Genomic DNA, 14,315 nt, shown 5'->3' on the forward strand with positions numbered 1-14,315 from the left:
AGAAAAGAGTACAGGCCATTTGGTGTGCATGCTCCAAAAAAAAAAAAAAAAAAAAAAAGACAAGAGCTTCGATACCCCAGCTTCAAAACACAGAAACAATCTCCTACTTGATATTAAATTCTGCTCTCCCCAATTGCTCCAGCATACTGTTGAGACTATGAAAAAACAACCAAACGAATAACACAGAATATCATAGGGGGTGCCTAAAGATGAATCTGTTCATGGCACACATTCACTACTAATCAACTTGAGAAATAAATAAATCAAAGAAAGTTATACGTACTGCAGAGCTGCAACTTCTTTCTGGCTCCAGGTGTGCCACCAACACAGGTACCTCTCTGTGCAATTCGGTCCTTGGAATGAGAATACTTCGAGGCAGAATGTTTTGATTCAATTTCTAGACCTCTCTTTTTCATTGAACTTCGGCTGACTCTACCAGACTCTACCTCTACAGCACAAATGATGTCCACTGCCCCATCTTCTGGAGAAACTCTCGCCTTGGGTGGGCAGGAATTCCGATTGCCTGGAGATTTCTCCACTTTTTGTTTGCCTTCAGGTGTCAAAGCACAGGTTAGAGGCTGAAAGGTCTTTCCGTTCCAAGAAAGCATTGCAAACAATTCCTTTTCACCAACCTTCTTTACTTGTATGTTTGCATTGGGATGCAGCATTTGTACCTAAAAATGGGAGAGTTAAATGACAATGGGAGTAAATCACAGGAACTTAAATGATGAGCATTGTGCAATATCAACAGCCTCCTTAAAAACAATGTTTCAGGAGCAGGTAGTAATGTAGATTCATGCACTCTTAGATGAAAAATAATTAGAGATATGTAAAGGAAAAGTTAATGTGCCACATCTTATTTAATTAAACTTGGATGTGATGTGTAAAAGAGGGGGCAACAGTACAGCTTAAGCTATCTGACTGCCAGTTAAACCCCCCCCCCCCCCAACCTATCATAGTGCAAGGAAAGAGACTTTTCTTTTGATTGAAAGCAGAAAGCACCTATCCAGCAGGAGAACCGTTCTTAAGTTCCTAACAGGGTGAAACCATGCCTCAGTCACCCATTAATTCAGGACTATAAGAACAGAGCCAACACTAGTCAACCCACCACTAGATGACATTGACCCAAAGTCTCTGAAGAGCATGTTACAAGGTGTACTCTTTGTCCTGCTGTACTCCATCTGGCGGTACAAAAGGGGGTGGTGATGGACGGAGCATCTGAATCAATCAAACACTCACACCCAGTCAAAAGATCTGGGTTTAATCCATCACCGTTCTTTAGCCCACTCTGCCACCCCAGTTCAGACATGGCTATATGCAAATCAGTCTGACCCTGTGCCTCATGGGAACAGTCCAGCCCGAACTGCCAAGCCATGTCTTCCCTGGACCGGAAACAAGCTTCCGAGGACCGGTTTCTGGCATTCCAGCCGTCTTCAGCCCGGCTTGCTTGAATCCAGTGGCAAAGTGAACAAGGGACTCACGTCTGAGCATACCCTGCCACACTCATGGCGGCCAAAAGCGGTACAAAAGGAGGTGGTGATGGACGGAGCATCTGAATCAATCAAACACTCACACCCAGTCCATCTGGCATCATCTTAACCATTGGCAAAGGAATAAAGTGTGCAGAAGGGGATTTCACAAATTTCTAGGTGCATTCTTTAAAGGACATAGCTTTTGATGGAGCCATATTATCCACACATCTCCTTCAGCTCATATGGAATTCCGATGTTTTTCTTGGCCTTCCCCTCAAAGACCAATGGCCATTCTTCCTCCTCACAAGAAGTTGAATGGATATTTTTCAGAGTTGAGAACACTTTTTATAAGCACCATTGAAGGGATGCAGGGATGCCAAGGCTACAAGAGGAATGAGGGAGAAATTAAAAACGAGTGCCCTTTCTTCTGCCTCGCCCGACATGGTGGACTAGACCAACAGAACACTAGGGGCTGTGTTGGCATTCTGCTGAATAAAGACTGGCTTGAAACTTGCTACCATTGGTGAATCTGAATTACCTCTCTGGACTCAGAAAGGCTAAAGACGCAAGCACTGGAAGTCCTCTACCTGCTGCTTGGGTTTGTAAGTTTAACCGCAGATATACCCCATCAAAGGATATTGAGAACACATGTTTCTGTACAAACCCAGGTACTGCACAGAAGCATAACATCACTAAGCTAAACAAAGTGTGCACATAACCTCAAATCTATATACAGCATTTATTCCTATTGGTGTTTTTTCTTTTTACAAAAATCTTTTCGCCGAGCAGCACTCCGACAAGCTGCCACAAAGAAGTGTATGCTTCTGTGAAGGAAGATGGCATGTGGTCTAGGTGCTCACCTGAACGGTGCCAACAATGGTCTCGGCATCAATGTCATTATCACAAGCTGGGACATCATACAAGAAAATCTCTTGGGGGTGAACCTCCCGTCCCAACCTTTTTTGTTTAGAGCGTGGGACTTCTTCGAAGCGTGCAAACCACTGCACAACCGCATGCTTACGGTACTGAGTGCGAGAACCTGAAATACAAGATAGCCATAAAGAGCACTTCATGTGAAGAGCAATTCAATTACTTTTAGGTGATAGATGACGCACAAACATCCAACACCAAAGAGTGATGGCTAGCAGTCCTACACAAAAATTAAAACAAGCAATGCATGAATTAAAAATTGGTCGAACCAGCTGTATGCATCCGCTGAGCCTGTAACCAGGCGAGGTCGCCCCCACACACCCCTGCTACTGCCTCCATCAGCTGTGCCCTGTTGCTGCCTTCGTTGTTAATCTCCGTTTCTCCCCTCGCCTAGCTGCCTAGCTGTGCCCTTCTCTGCCTGTTGCTGCCTTAGTTTTCTCCCCTCTCCTAGCTGCCTAGCTGTGCCCTTCTCCGCCTGTTGCTGCCTTCGTTGTTAATCTTCGTTTCTCCCCTCGCCTAGCTGCCTAGCTGTGCCCTTCTCTGCCTGTTGCTGCCTTCGTTTTCTCCCCTCTCCTAGCTGCCTAGCTGTGCCCTTTTGCCACCTGCTGCTACCTTCGTATTTCTCCGTTTTTCCCCTCTCCTAGCTGCCTAGCTGTGCCCTCTCTGCCTGGTGCTGCCCTCGTTTCCTTCTTTTCCCCCTCTCCTAGCATCTGTTCACAGGGCGACCCAGCCGCCGCTGAGCCGCCCTCTGCCCTCCTTCCTGCCGCTGCCTCCCTGCGGCCCCGCCCCCCTCCTGCCCATTCGCCACCCCGCTCCCTCCACCCAGCTGCTCCTCCCTCCCGGCTTCTTATGTCACCCCCCACGTACGCGCAGCGTTCACGCCGATTGTGCGCCAAAGGCAAGCCCGTCTGCGCCCGTCCGCGCCCAGTGCCAGAACCCCCTGGCCCCCGCCGTTGCAAGACGACCCGACGGACCTACGACGCCGCCGCCCTCTTCGCACTCCATGCCAGCCGAACCCCCGCCTGCTGCCGAGCCACCCCGAGACGCATCCACGGACCCTTCACCTGCAAAGCCTGCAAATTCACCTGCCTCCGAACCTGCACCGCATCCGCCAAGCACCAGCAGCAACCACCTCAAGTGCATCCTGCTCAACATCCGCTCCGTCCACAGACACGCAGTGGAACTCTGGAACCTCCTCGACGCAACATCACCAGAAGTCGCCTTCCTCGCGGAAACCTGGATGAACGTCTCCTCAGCCCCCGACATCGTTATCCCGGACGGGTACAAGATCATCAGGAGGGACTACATCAACCAGACCGGAGGAGGCATCGCCATCGTCCACGGGAACCCCATTTGCATCACGACCGACCCCACCGACACCTTCGCCGCAGCAGAGCATCTCCACTTCCAGATCCACACCGACCCAAAGACGACCCTCAGAGGCACCCTCGTCTACAGACCCCCGGGACCACGCACACATTTCAGCGAGGACATCACAGACTTCATCAGCCTGCACGCCCTCCCCTCCGCCGACTACATCCTCCTCGGAGACCTCAACTTCCACCTGGAGAATAACAAGGACCGCAATACCGCCGCCCTGCTGGACAACCGCGCCAACCTCTGACTCAAGCAACTGGTCAACACCCCCACCCACTACGCCGGCCACACGCTTGACCCCGTCTTTTCATCCAGCAAGCACATCACCTTCAGCCACTCCACCGAACTCCACTGGACCGACCACAGCTGCGTCCACTTCAACTTCAGAAGAACCACGACCCACCACCACCACCCGCTCCAGGTTCCCCACAGAAGCTGGAGTAAGATCACTACCGACCAGCTCACCACCTCCCTCAGCCAGAACCCACCCTCCAGCTCCTTATCGTGCTTCAACACCCTCCGTATGCCCCGAAAGATCTTCCGATGGATCCCGACCGAAACCAGGAAGACGGTCACCCAAGCACTCGTCACCAGCCGGCTAGACTACGGAAACACCCTCTACGCCGGAACCACAGTCAAGCTACAGAAAAAACTCCCAACGCATCCAGAACGCCTCCGCCCGACTCATCCTGGACATCCCCCGCCGCAGCGACATCTCCGGCCACCTGAAAGACCTGCACTGGCTCCCAGTCAACAAGAGGATCACATCCCGGCTCCTCACCACGCACACAAGTCTCTCCACGACCTGGGCCCCAAGTACCTCAATGACCGCCTGACCTTCTACACGCCCACCCGCCAGCTACGGTCCACCAGCCTCGCCCTCGCCACCATACCATGCATCCGAAGAGCCACCGCCGGAGGAAGATCCTTCTCCTACCTGGCGCCCAAGACATGGAACTCCCTCCCCATCCACCTTCGGCTGACCCAGGTCCATCTCGTCTTCAGGAGACAACTCAAGACCTGGCTGTTCGAGCAGTAGCAAACCCCTTCCCACAAGCGCCTTGAGACCCTCCCGGGTGAGTAGTGCGCTATACAAGTGTTATGATTGATTGATATGTATCTAACACAATGCAGAAATTTACATTTTCTTCACAAATCTCTCTCTCACCTCCCCCCCCACTCACACAGGCTTACGCAGGGCTTGGCTTGTCAGCAGTGTACAGGAAGGCATACAATTGCTCAAATGCCTGTGCTATGTCTGAATTGGTACGAGAGGTTAGTCCTGGTGGCCCGGGGAATTCAGTTATTCGATTTCTGTGTATTTGGACCCTTAGTCAGTGGGCAAGTAATAGACCCACCCTATTGCCTCCAGCATTGTACTTCTGCTTAGTGTGGAGGAAAGCACGAGTTGCCGTTTCACCTTATGAGAGATGGAATGCTTTTGTGCCTCTTTCTAGAGTGGTGCGTTTGTCCTTTCTACACCTATTAGACTTGCAGAAATAACTATAAAGGAGCCTTTGACTACCACTTTTAAGGTATCCTATAGTAAGGATGTATAGATGCCTTGGGTGTCGTTTGTGTGGATGAAGCTGGTAATCACTTCAGTGATTTCTTTTATGGTAAAGTTGTGAGTTAGTAATTTGGGGTTGAGCTGCCACAATCAGAGCCGTGGTGATGGCCCCAGTGTGGTGAAGGAAAATGAGATGGTCAGAGAGTACAGTGACCCCTTAGGCCGACTTGGGTGGTGGTTGCCTGTAGCCGCGAGGATATCCAGAAATAATCTATTTGGACAGAAGTCTGCAAAAAAGAAAGTAAAGTCCCCGCTGGTGGGGTTTGTGCGTTCACTACACATCCACCAGGCCCACCTCCTGGAGCCATCACAGACCCTCTACAATTAGGTGTCTGGGACCATATTAAAGTTGCAAACTATTAGTATGTCGGCGTCTGGGGCCGCTGATATTATTTCCAGAGAGTCATGGATTCATTGTTCTTGATGCTCATTGGGGGTATAGATTGTGGCTAATGTAAAGGTGAGCGTGGATCGTGATCCTTAATGAAAGGAGTCTTCCAGGTATCTTTGCCTGCGTTAGGAGTGCTTGGACCTGACAGATTGTGGCGAGTAAGAGTCCCCACTCCCGCCTTATTGTCAGGAACTGAGGAGAAATACTGCCACGCAAACCAGCGAAACGGCATATGTTTTTAATCGTTTGAGGAGGTGGGTCTCCTGTGCATCGAGAAGCATGTTTAGGAGTGAAAGCCGTTTCACTGGGGCATTAAGGCTTTGGACATTCAAACTCATTATCTTAATCATACAGTCATAGAGGGGTGGTCATGGTGTGGATGTGTTGAGAATGATCTGCATGGTCCCCGGCAGATGACATGGTGTCCTGGTCTTCAGGGGAGCGTGGCTTGGACGCCGATCGGGATGGCGGCGTGAGCTCGTAGCTCCGCGCGGAATCCCGCTAATTCTCCTGATTCCTGCACCCCGAGCGACCCGTGGTCGACAATTCTGCCCTGCGAAGTGTAGGGGGGCCACTGGGCATCGGTGGCTGGCTGCTGGGGGTTCGCTGGCCCCGGGGAAACCTCGATGAACGACAACCGAGGTGTCGCCGAGAGTGTGAGGAAAATGGCGGCGAAGCGGACCGACGGCTCCGGACGACTACATTGAGCAGTCTTGGCACCGACTGGAGGGGGGACCCACTGCTATGAGATCGGCGCTGTGGGGACTGTGGAGACGGTCCCGAAGATTGGGGGACCGGGAACCCGACGCGGCTCGGGCATCTGGGACGATTACTTGCTGCAATCCTTCCTCCTTCCCCTCCTCCCCCCGGATTTGAAGAGTGCGAACCGGATGGTGCCAACCCATTTGGTCCTTGAAGTGGCGGGCATCAGAGGGGGCAACTGCCGGGACTAGGTTAATCTCTTTGCCTGTGACGCAGTTACCTAAGATGGCGGCTTCGGGAGGAACGGCGGCTTTGGAGCTGGGACAGGAGGACTTGGCTGCACTGTCCCAGGTGGGTGAGACCCCCCACAGACGGACCAGGAGCAGCGGCTGAATCGGCGCCTGAATCGGCGCCTGGATGCCATACTGGACGCTATCGCCTCGACCAAGGAGGCGTTGCGGCAGGACATTGCACAAGTCGCCACGGGGCTGGGGCTATTGCGAGCGGACCATGCGAAGTTAGCAGATAAGGTCAAGGACCACGATCAGCTCCTATCAGACCTGAAACCGTCGGTGGTGACCGCGGAACACAAGATCACGGATATCCTGGCCCGGTTGGATTCGCTGGAACGAAGAGCGGAGGATGCCGAAGGTCGCAATAGGCGGAACAACGAACGGGTAGTAGGCCTGCCGGAACGAATTGAGGGGGAGGATGCGGTGGCCTACATGGAGAACTGGTTTCGAACTGTGGTGGCACCGGAGGGGCTTACTCCTTTCTTTACCCTGGAACGAGCCCACAGGGTGCCGGCCCGCCCGCCAACGCTGGGCCGCCCTCCCCGACCGATGGTGGTGCGGCTCCTCCATTATAAAGACCGGAACCTTCTCATCCAGAGGGCTAGGGCGTCGGGCCCGTTTGAGGTGGAGAACAGCAGGGTTACGATTTTCCCGGACTACACCCAGGCGGTCCAGAAGAATAGGGCATCGTTTCTGGCAGTGAAGAAGGAACTGCGGGAAGAGGGCATCCAGTACTCCTTGCTCTTCCCGGCCAAGCTGCGGGTCATCCTGGATGAGACCACGCACTTCTTTCAGTCCCCGGACGAAGCTTGGCAGTGGCTGGAATCGTACAGGGCCGGGACGGATAGGTCACACAGGAGTAGACGGGATCGGCCTAAAACACCTCAGGTCAGACAATCTCAATGGATCCGGTCCCGCAACAGGCGCCAGCGGGAGAAACGGGAGGCCCAAATGGCTGCGGACGAGAGAGGCTCTGGCGGCGACGGCGGCCATTACGGGGTCACAGCAGGGTAGTGAACTGGCGGAGACGGACTCTGGCGACGAAGGTAGCAGGACTGGAGAGGACCTTTCGGAAGCGGAGAGTTCGAAGGGGCCGGTGGTCACCCCCCAGACATCTGATGGAATCTTTTGTGGCTGATGTATCATTGGAACTTGGACACGGTTTTTGGTAGGGTGGTATCCTGTTGGAGATGGGTGGGTTGCCGGGCAGGGTGCCGCTTTGGCATGACGGGATGGGGAGCGCGGGGCGTGGGCTCCGCTCGCTGGGGTCAGCGATAAATCACCCACCAAGGGCCCTTAAGGTCTTCTGTGGTGGCGACCGCAGGTTAGACGGATGTGTGTTTGGTTTGAGGTTTGGACCGGGGCTGACATTGGGTTTGTAGGCTCTGTCCTGGGGAGTGGGGTTCGGGGTGTTTTCTTTTCCAATGTTTGTTTCGGGGGGGGGGGGGGCAACTGCTATGGTGTGTGCACGAACTGGCACTGTTTGACTTGGAATGTTCACTATCAGTATGGGGACGTTACCTAACTTAAAATGCCTGACGTGGAATGTCCGAGGGCTGCGAACTATGGTCAAGCGCCACAAGGTACATGCGTACAAGGGGGGTCCAGGTTGCCATGCTGCAGGAGACCCATTTGACGAAGCAGGAATGTGCAGCACTGCAAAAAAGGTGGCGGGCCAGGTGTTTGGTACCACTTACTCAGCTTATGCCAGGGGGGTACTGATATGTGTAAGAGCAGGGGTACCGTTTCAGATGCTGAACCAAGTGGTGGACCCTGAGGGCAGGTTTGTGGCGGTGGAGGGGCGGTTGTATGGCCGGGATGTGACTCTCTGTTGTGTGTATGCGCCAAATGTTGATCAGGCCCGATTCTTCGATGGCCTTTCCGGGTCCTTGGCCTCTTTTCTAGCGGGCCCGGTGATATTGGGAGGGGATTTTAATTCGATTACAGATGTGGTCCTGGACAGGTCTCACCCTCCCCTTGTTGATTCCCCGGTACGCAAGTTGGCCATGCACAGGAAGGATTGGCAGGATAGATGGCGGTTGCTGGATGTGTGGCGGGAACAACACAGGGATGTCAGGGATTATTACTTTTTCTCAACCCTCCATGCGCTACATGTGAGAATTGATTCGGTGCTCTGTAGCGGGCCCCTGGCCCCATTGATCTCTCATACGGAATACCTAGCCAGAACTATGTCCAGTGGCAACGGGAGCGCTCTGCGATTCCAACATGGCGGCTCCAGCCAGACACGTTGGAGGACTCCGTGTTTAGTGATGCGGTCCAGCAGGGCATTGACCATTATTTCGATGAGAATGAGGGTTCCGCTACGTGTAGGTCCTCTGAGTGGGATGCAATGAAAGTGGTGGTGAGAGGGGTGTGCCTGGGCAGGTTTTCGAAACGCGCGTACGACTGTGTTGAATGCACTTGCTAAAGCGGAAGTGACACCGAGAGACCTGGAGCTGCGCAGGCCGACCCGACCGGACTTGCAGGCCCGGTTGCTGGAAGCGAAGGAGGCGGTCGCGACCGAAACAGAACGGTTGAGGAGCTACGATTATAGGTTATACGCCATTAAAGCACATGCGGAACGAGATAAGGTGGGCAAGCTCCTGGCCAGACTTGCTAATCCTGATATTAGGCGCTGCCCGGTCCTTAGCGTCGGTAACGCATTGGGGGAGACGATGTATTCTCAGGCAGCGGTACTGGAGTGCTTCCGCGTGTATTATGAGGAATTGTATCGGAGTCAGTTGGGGGTAGAAGCCCACGATATTGCAGAGTATCTGGGGGCGAGGCAACTTCCGGTCCTTGACGAGGAGGACGCGGCGGATCTGGGCGGGCCGATCACACTGGTTGAGATAAGGGCGGCCATCAAGCATATGGCGCGGAATAAAACGCCCGGTGTGGATGGGTTGCCGATAGAGTTTTACCAGAAGTTTGTGGATAGTTTGGCGCCCAGACTGTTGGTGGTGTACACGGAGGCTTTTGAGTCGGGGGGGTTTGCCCGGATCCATGAGGGAAGCGTTGATAGTGCCTCTGCTTAAGCCCGGCAGGGATGCGACGGATGTAAGGTCCTATCGACCATTGTCCATGCTGACGGTGGACTACAAAATACTGAGCCGGATCTTGGCCACCAAGCTGGCTCCGCATATGACTGGCCTGGTGCACAGGGATCAGGCAGGGTTTATCCCCACGAGGAATACGGCGTTGAATATTCGTAGCCTGGTGGGGATAAGGGACGCTGTGACAGATGAGAACGGGGCCCCGGCGGTACTGTCGGTGGACATTGAAAAGGCTTTCGACAGCTTGGAGTGGGTTTTCCTAGATGGAGTGTTAGAGAGGTTTGGTGTTGGTGAGGGGTTCCGCAGATGGACGAAGGTGCTGTATTTCTCAGCGACGGCACGAGTGCGCCTGGATGGATTGGTGTCCGCGGCTTATCCGGTCGGTAGAGGCACGCGGCAGGGGTGCTCCCTTTCCCCTCTTCTGTTCGCCTTGGCGATGGAACCTTTGGCGGCCCATGCTAGGTCGGGAGACAGGTACGAGGGGATAGATAGCGGTGGGCAGTTACACCACATCTCGCTGTATGCGGATGATTTGTTGCTGTATTTGGGCGACACGGAGCGGGCGTTGGAAGGAGCAATGGACCTGTTGTCGGAGTTTGGCCGGTTGTCGGGCCTCAAGGTCAATTGGGCGAAGACCTGTGTGTTTCCGCTACGAGCGGAGTCGCCCTGCCCTGCATGTGATCTGGGGGTGGTTTGGGAGCCATCTTGCTTCACTTATTTGGGAGTCCGTATCTACCACGTGACCGCGGACCTATTAGAGGGCAATATCGGACGGTGTGTACGGGCGCTGAGAGGTAGTATGGCTTTTTGGGCAACCCTTCCACTGACAGTGCTAGGTAGGGTTGCTCTTTTGAAAATGGTGGCGCTCCCCCGGCTTCTGTACTTCTTTCGAACGCTGCCCATTTGGATTCCTCAGAGGATCTTTCGGGACCTGAGGACAATGATTATTGGTTTCCTGTGGGGACATGGCCGCCGTAGAGTGGCACTGAGCACGTTGCTACGCCCTAAGATTGAGGGGGGGATGGCCGTCCCTGATTTTGAACTGTATTACTTGGCGGCGCAGCTCCAGGTTCTTACGCAACACGTGGCTCGGGTGTTTCGGGGACCGGAGTGTGAGCGGGGGATACAGCGCAATGTGCTGGCCTATATCGTTATGCAGCAGAGAATGGAGTTGCGCGGACTCACTTAGAAGAGCGGACGCTTAGGTTATGCTGGCAGAGGAGTCTCAGGAGGGCGAAGGTGACCCGCCCGTATGCGCCTGAGATACCGATTGGCATGCTGACAGCCCTACCGCATGGGGGCGATTGGTCCCCATTGCTGGAATGGGAGGAGGCGGGACTTCAAGTGGTAGGGGACCTGTATGTTGATGGGGCCTAGGCGCCCTTCGGAGTACTACAGGAACAGTTTGGGCTACCTGACGGGGGGTTCCTCTTACATGCGGCGGTGGTGGCGGCTATTCAGAAGCATTGGAAGGGAGGGCTCGTCGAGCCGGGCACGACCATGGCGTGCCAGTACGTAGTAATGGCAGCGGGCACCTTTAAGGCGGTGACCTGCCTCCATAATAGGATGTTGCACGAGGGACTGGAACCGCTCCTGGGGCTCAAGGCGAAGTGGGAGGAGAGCGTGGGTAGGCCCATTCCGGACGCGACGTGGAGCCATATTTTACGGCGTACGTGGAAGGGCACGAGGAATGCGCGTTTCCAGCAAGTGCACTTCTTTGTGTTACATAGGGCCTATCTGACTCCGGAAAAGATAAAACGGTACTTCCAGGTGCAGGACGCGCGGTGCCCGAGGTGCTTGTCACCGGAGGCGGACATGGATCACCTGTTCTGGAGTTGTCCGAATCTGGAGGACTACTGGGCTGAGGTGGGGGACCTCCTGAACGAAGTGACTGACAGGGAGGTGGACTTTGATATGGCGGCGTGTCTGCTGCTCTGGTTCCCGCACACTAAACACAATAAGGTGACGAGCAAATTCATTGACCTGGGGTTGATACTAGCACAAAGAGAGATTTCGTGGCATTGGAAGTCTAAGGGAGGGCCGTCGGTAAAGAGGTGGAGGAATGAGTTGCTGCGATGGTCAGAGTGTGAGAGTGTGCTCCTAATGAAGCAGGCGGTCAAGCTTGATAATGAGAAAGCCTTGGATACAGCGCGTGCGTGGGAATTGGTGGTGCAGGCCTTGCGTGATTCGATGGTGGAGGATGAGGACTGAGTGGATAGGTCCTAAGGACGCTGCGAGGCATACTAGTTCGGGGTTGCAATTGATGCTGTAGTGGGATCCATACTACAATCGGGAACAAGACACACACCATTAGCGGTTGCCGGGGAGTGGCATTAGGGGGTTGTTCGGGGGTGTTCGGGTGGGTTAGGAGCCAGAAGATAGCTCGCCGCAGTGGTGTTTCCGGGACTGGGAATGGGCCTGTGGGGCATAGGTTGTTAGCGGGAGGTGGCAGTGGGGCATGGGGTAGACGTGGTGGGCCTCACGGAGCACGGGGGTAGAACGGTAGCGGCTTGGTAGCATTGATCTGCTCTTGTAGGATGGCTGATGTTGTCATTGGTTGGGGTTGGGGGGGTAAAAGCAGATACGTAAAACGTTTCTTTTCGACCATTGTCCCATAGGGACGCTCACCATGATGTCTTCCTGTTCTTTGGGACACTGCGCCGCCCGGCCTCCGGGATGCGGGCTGAATGGCTGTGTATGGTATACATTCTTACGATTGATGCGGGGGGACGCCATGAGTGGACTGGTTGAGCAATTGTAAGCTGTGGTTTCTAATTCTGCAATAAAAACATATAAAAAAAAAAAAATGGTGTCCTGGTCTTCCAAGGTGTGAACTGTCCAAGACAAGAGTCAAGCCATTGGGTACGGGTATCGAAGAAGAAGAACTGGGGTTTAACAGGAAAGTCAACTACTCCCTCCAAAGGAATGTTAAGTTCGAGCCTGTGATGATAGGCGACAACTAAAGATGCATATGGAGTGACGGAGTCGAGCGTCACCATCCCCTTGCTAACATAAGTTAAGATCATGTGGCTGTGTGGGCCCGGTGTTAAGAAATGTGCCCCCTGTCAGTCTAGTGGTGCAAGTCTGCTACTGCAGTTGAAGACAGCAGATGTCCGGTGGGTGAGGCACTACGAGGAGTCGCGGTCCTGTAAAGATTCATGGTTTTGGAGTTTAAGCAAGGCAGAGAAGTCAAGACGATGAATTATATTCACAATGGTTAAATGTGTGGTGTTCTAGGCCGAGTGGCTTCCTCTTTTGCTGCTGCGAAGCGATTTAGGCTTGCCGCTTTCTCCTTGGGTGTCTTCCAGTACTAAAATCGATCTCACTTCTGCCATAGTGAGAACCATAGGTGTTTTGTTGTTCCATATAAACATCAGTTGAAAGGGGTGCCCCCACTTGTATTTGACTCCCTTCTCGTAGAGGAAGGTAGTGGCAACCTTAAGGGAGCAGCGAGGTTACATCAATATAGATGTTAAACTCAAATAGAGCCACACTTTTGGCCCTTCAAACATGATCAAGCTTTGGTCTCGCGCCACTGTCATAATGGTTTCCTTCTGCTAATAGTGGTGGATATCCTGACGCAGTGGCAGGCCTGCCAGCTTTATGGTAGGATCAGAGGCCTTGTCCTTCTCTGCAACGTCTAGGAGGAGATTGCAAAAGAGGCAAATGACGTAGCCCTTTAGGTTGCCAGAGTCTGCTTGTAGATGGACACATTTAATTTGGATATTGGAATGGCGCACATTTTTTTCAAGGTCCTCTAGGTGAAGTTTCAGATCCATGTTTCAGTCTCGCAGTTCAAGAAGTTTGCACCTGTGGGTGCTGAGTGCCTCTTCTCTGGCATTGTTGTTTTGTTCCAGTGTAGCCACTAGTTGGCCAATGTCCACCATGTCCATCTTGATTTCTTTGACATCTGTGGTGACTTTCTCCCACACGGCTGCTATGCCGTTCTGAAGTAAGCAAAAGTGGGACTCTAAGAGGGCGCAGGTGACAGGGGCCTTCACCTCAGTATGTCCGCATCTATGGAGTGTGGCTCATGGGGTGGCTATGGCATGGGTAAGGTGTCACATCAGGGTCTGACTGTTAGATGGCTGTCTCGGTGAGTGAGAATTTCAGCGTGGTGTCTTTATTGGATCTGTATGTTGCCATGGTACTGCCAATAGTTTGCGCCCCTGTGTGGCTATGTTTCAACAGACAAGGGAACCCACAAGGTAGGAAGGACCCTGGGTATCAGCTAATTATTGGGTACAATGGGTCCTTCAATAAATAGTACTATCGAACAATAAATATGGACCAGAATCACTACTATATTGATTCACTTATGTACAGCCGGACATTGTTCGATTTAATAGATACAAAATAATTTCAAGATAGAGCGTCATAGAGTGGGACACAATCCTGTATCCTTGAAGGTTCACAACATGAAGACAATAACAATTACACAAAACATTTTCAGGCATGAAAGAGAGCTTATTGCCAATACATAAATTGTGAGGGCAGTACTCCCTATGTTGTTATCTCGCCTGACAC

At 53.1% G+C, this 14,315-nt stretch overlaps 1 protein-coding gene across 1 annotated transcript in view; it reads right to left on the reverse strand.

Moving 5' to 3' along the window:
- The window catches only part of ORC1 (origin recognition complex subunit 1), a 159,698-nt gene that overhangs the window by 97,199 nt on the left and 48,184 nt on the right, over nt 1-14,315 (reverse strand). Inside the window, exons 3-4 of the mRNA XM_086952441.1 lie at nt 2,333-2,511; nt 284-674 (exon numbers count right to left, since the gene is read on the reverse strand). Coding sequence (XP_086808567.1) covers nt 284-674; nt 2,333-2,511 — 570 coding nt within the window. The remainder of the gene's footprint in view (nt 1-283; nt 675-2,332; nt 2,512-14,315) is intronic.

The sequence above is a fragment of the Lissotriton vulgaris genome, chromosome 1_1 (genome assembly GCF_964263255.1).
Source record: "Lissotriton vulgaris chromosome 1_1, aLisVul1.2, whole genome shotgun sequence".
NCBI classification, from domain to species: Eukaryota; Metazoa; Chordata; class Amphibia; order Caudata; family Salamandridae; genus Lissotriton; species Lissotriton vulgaris.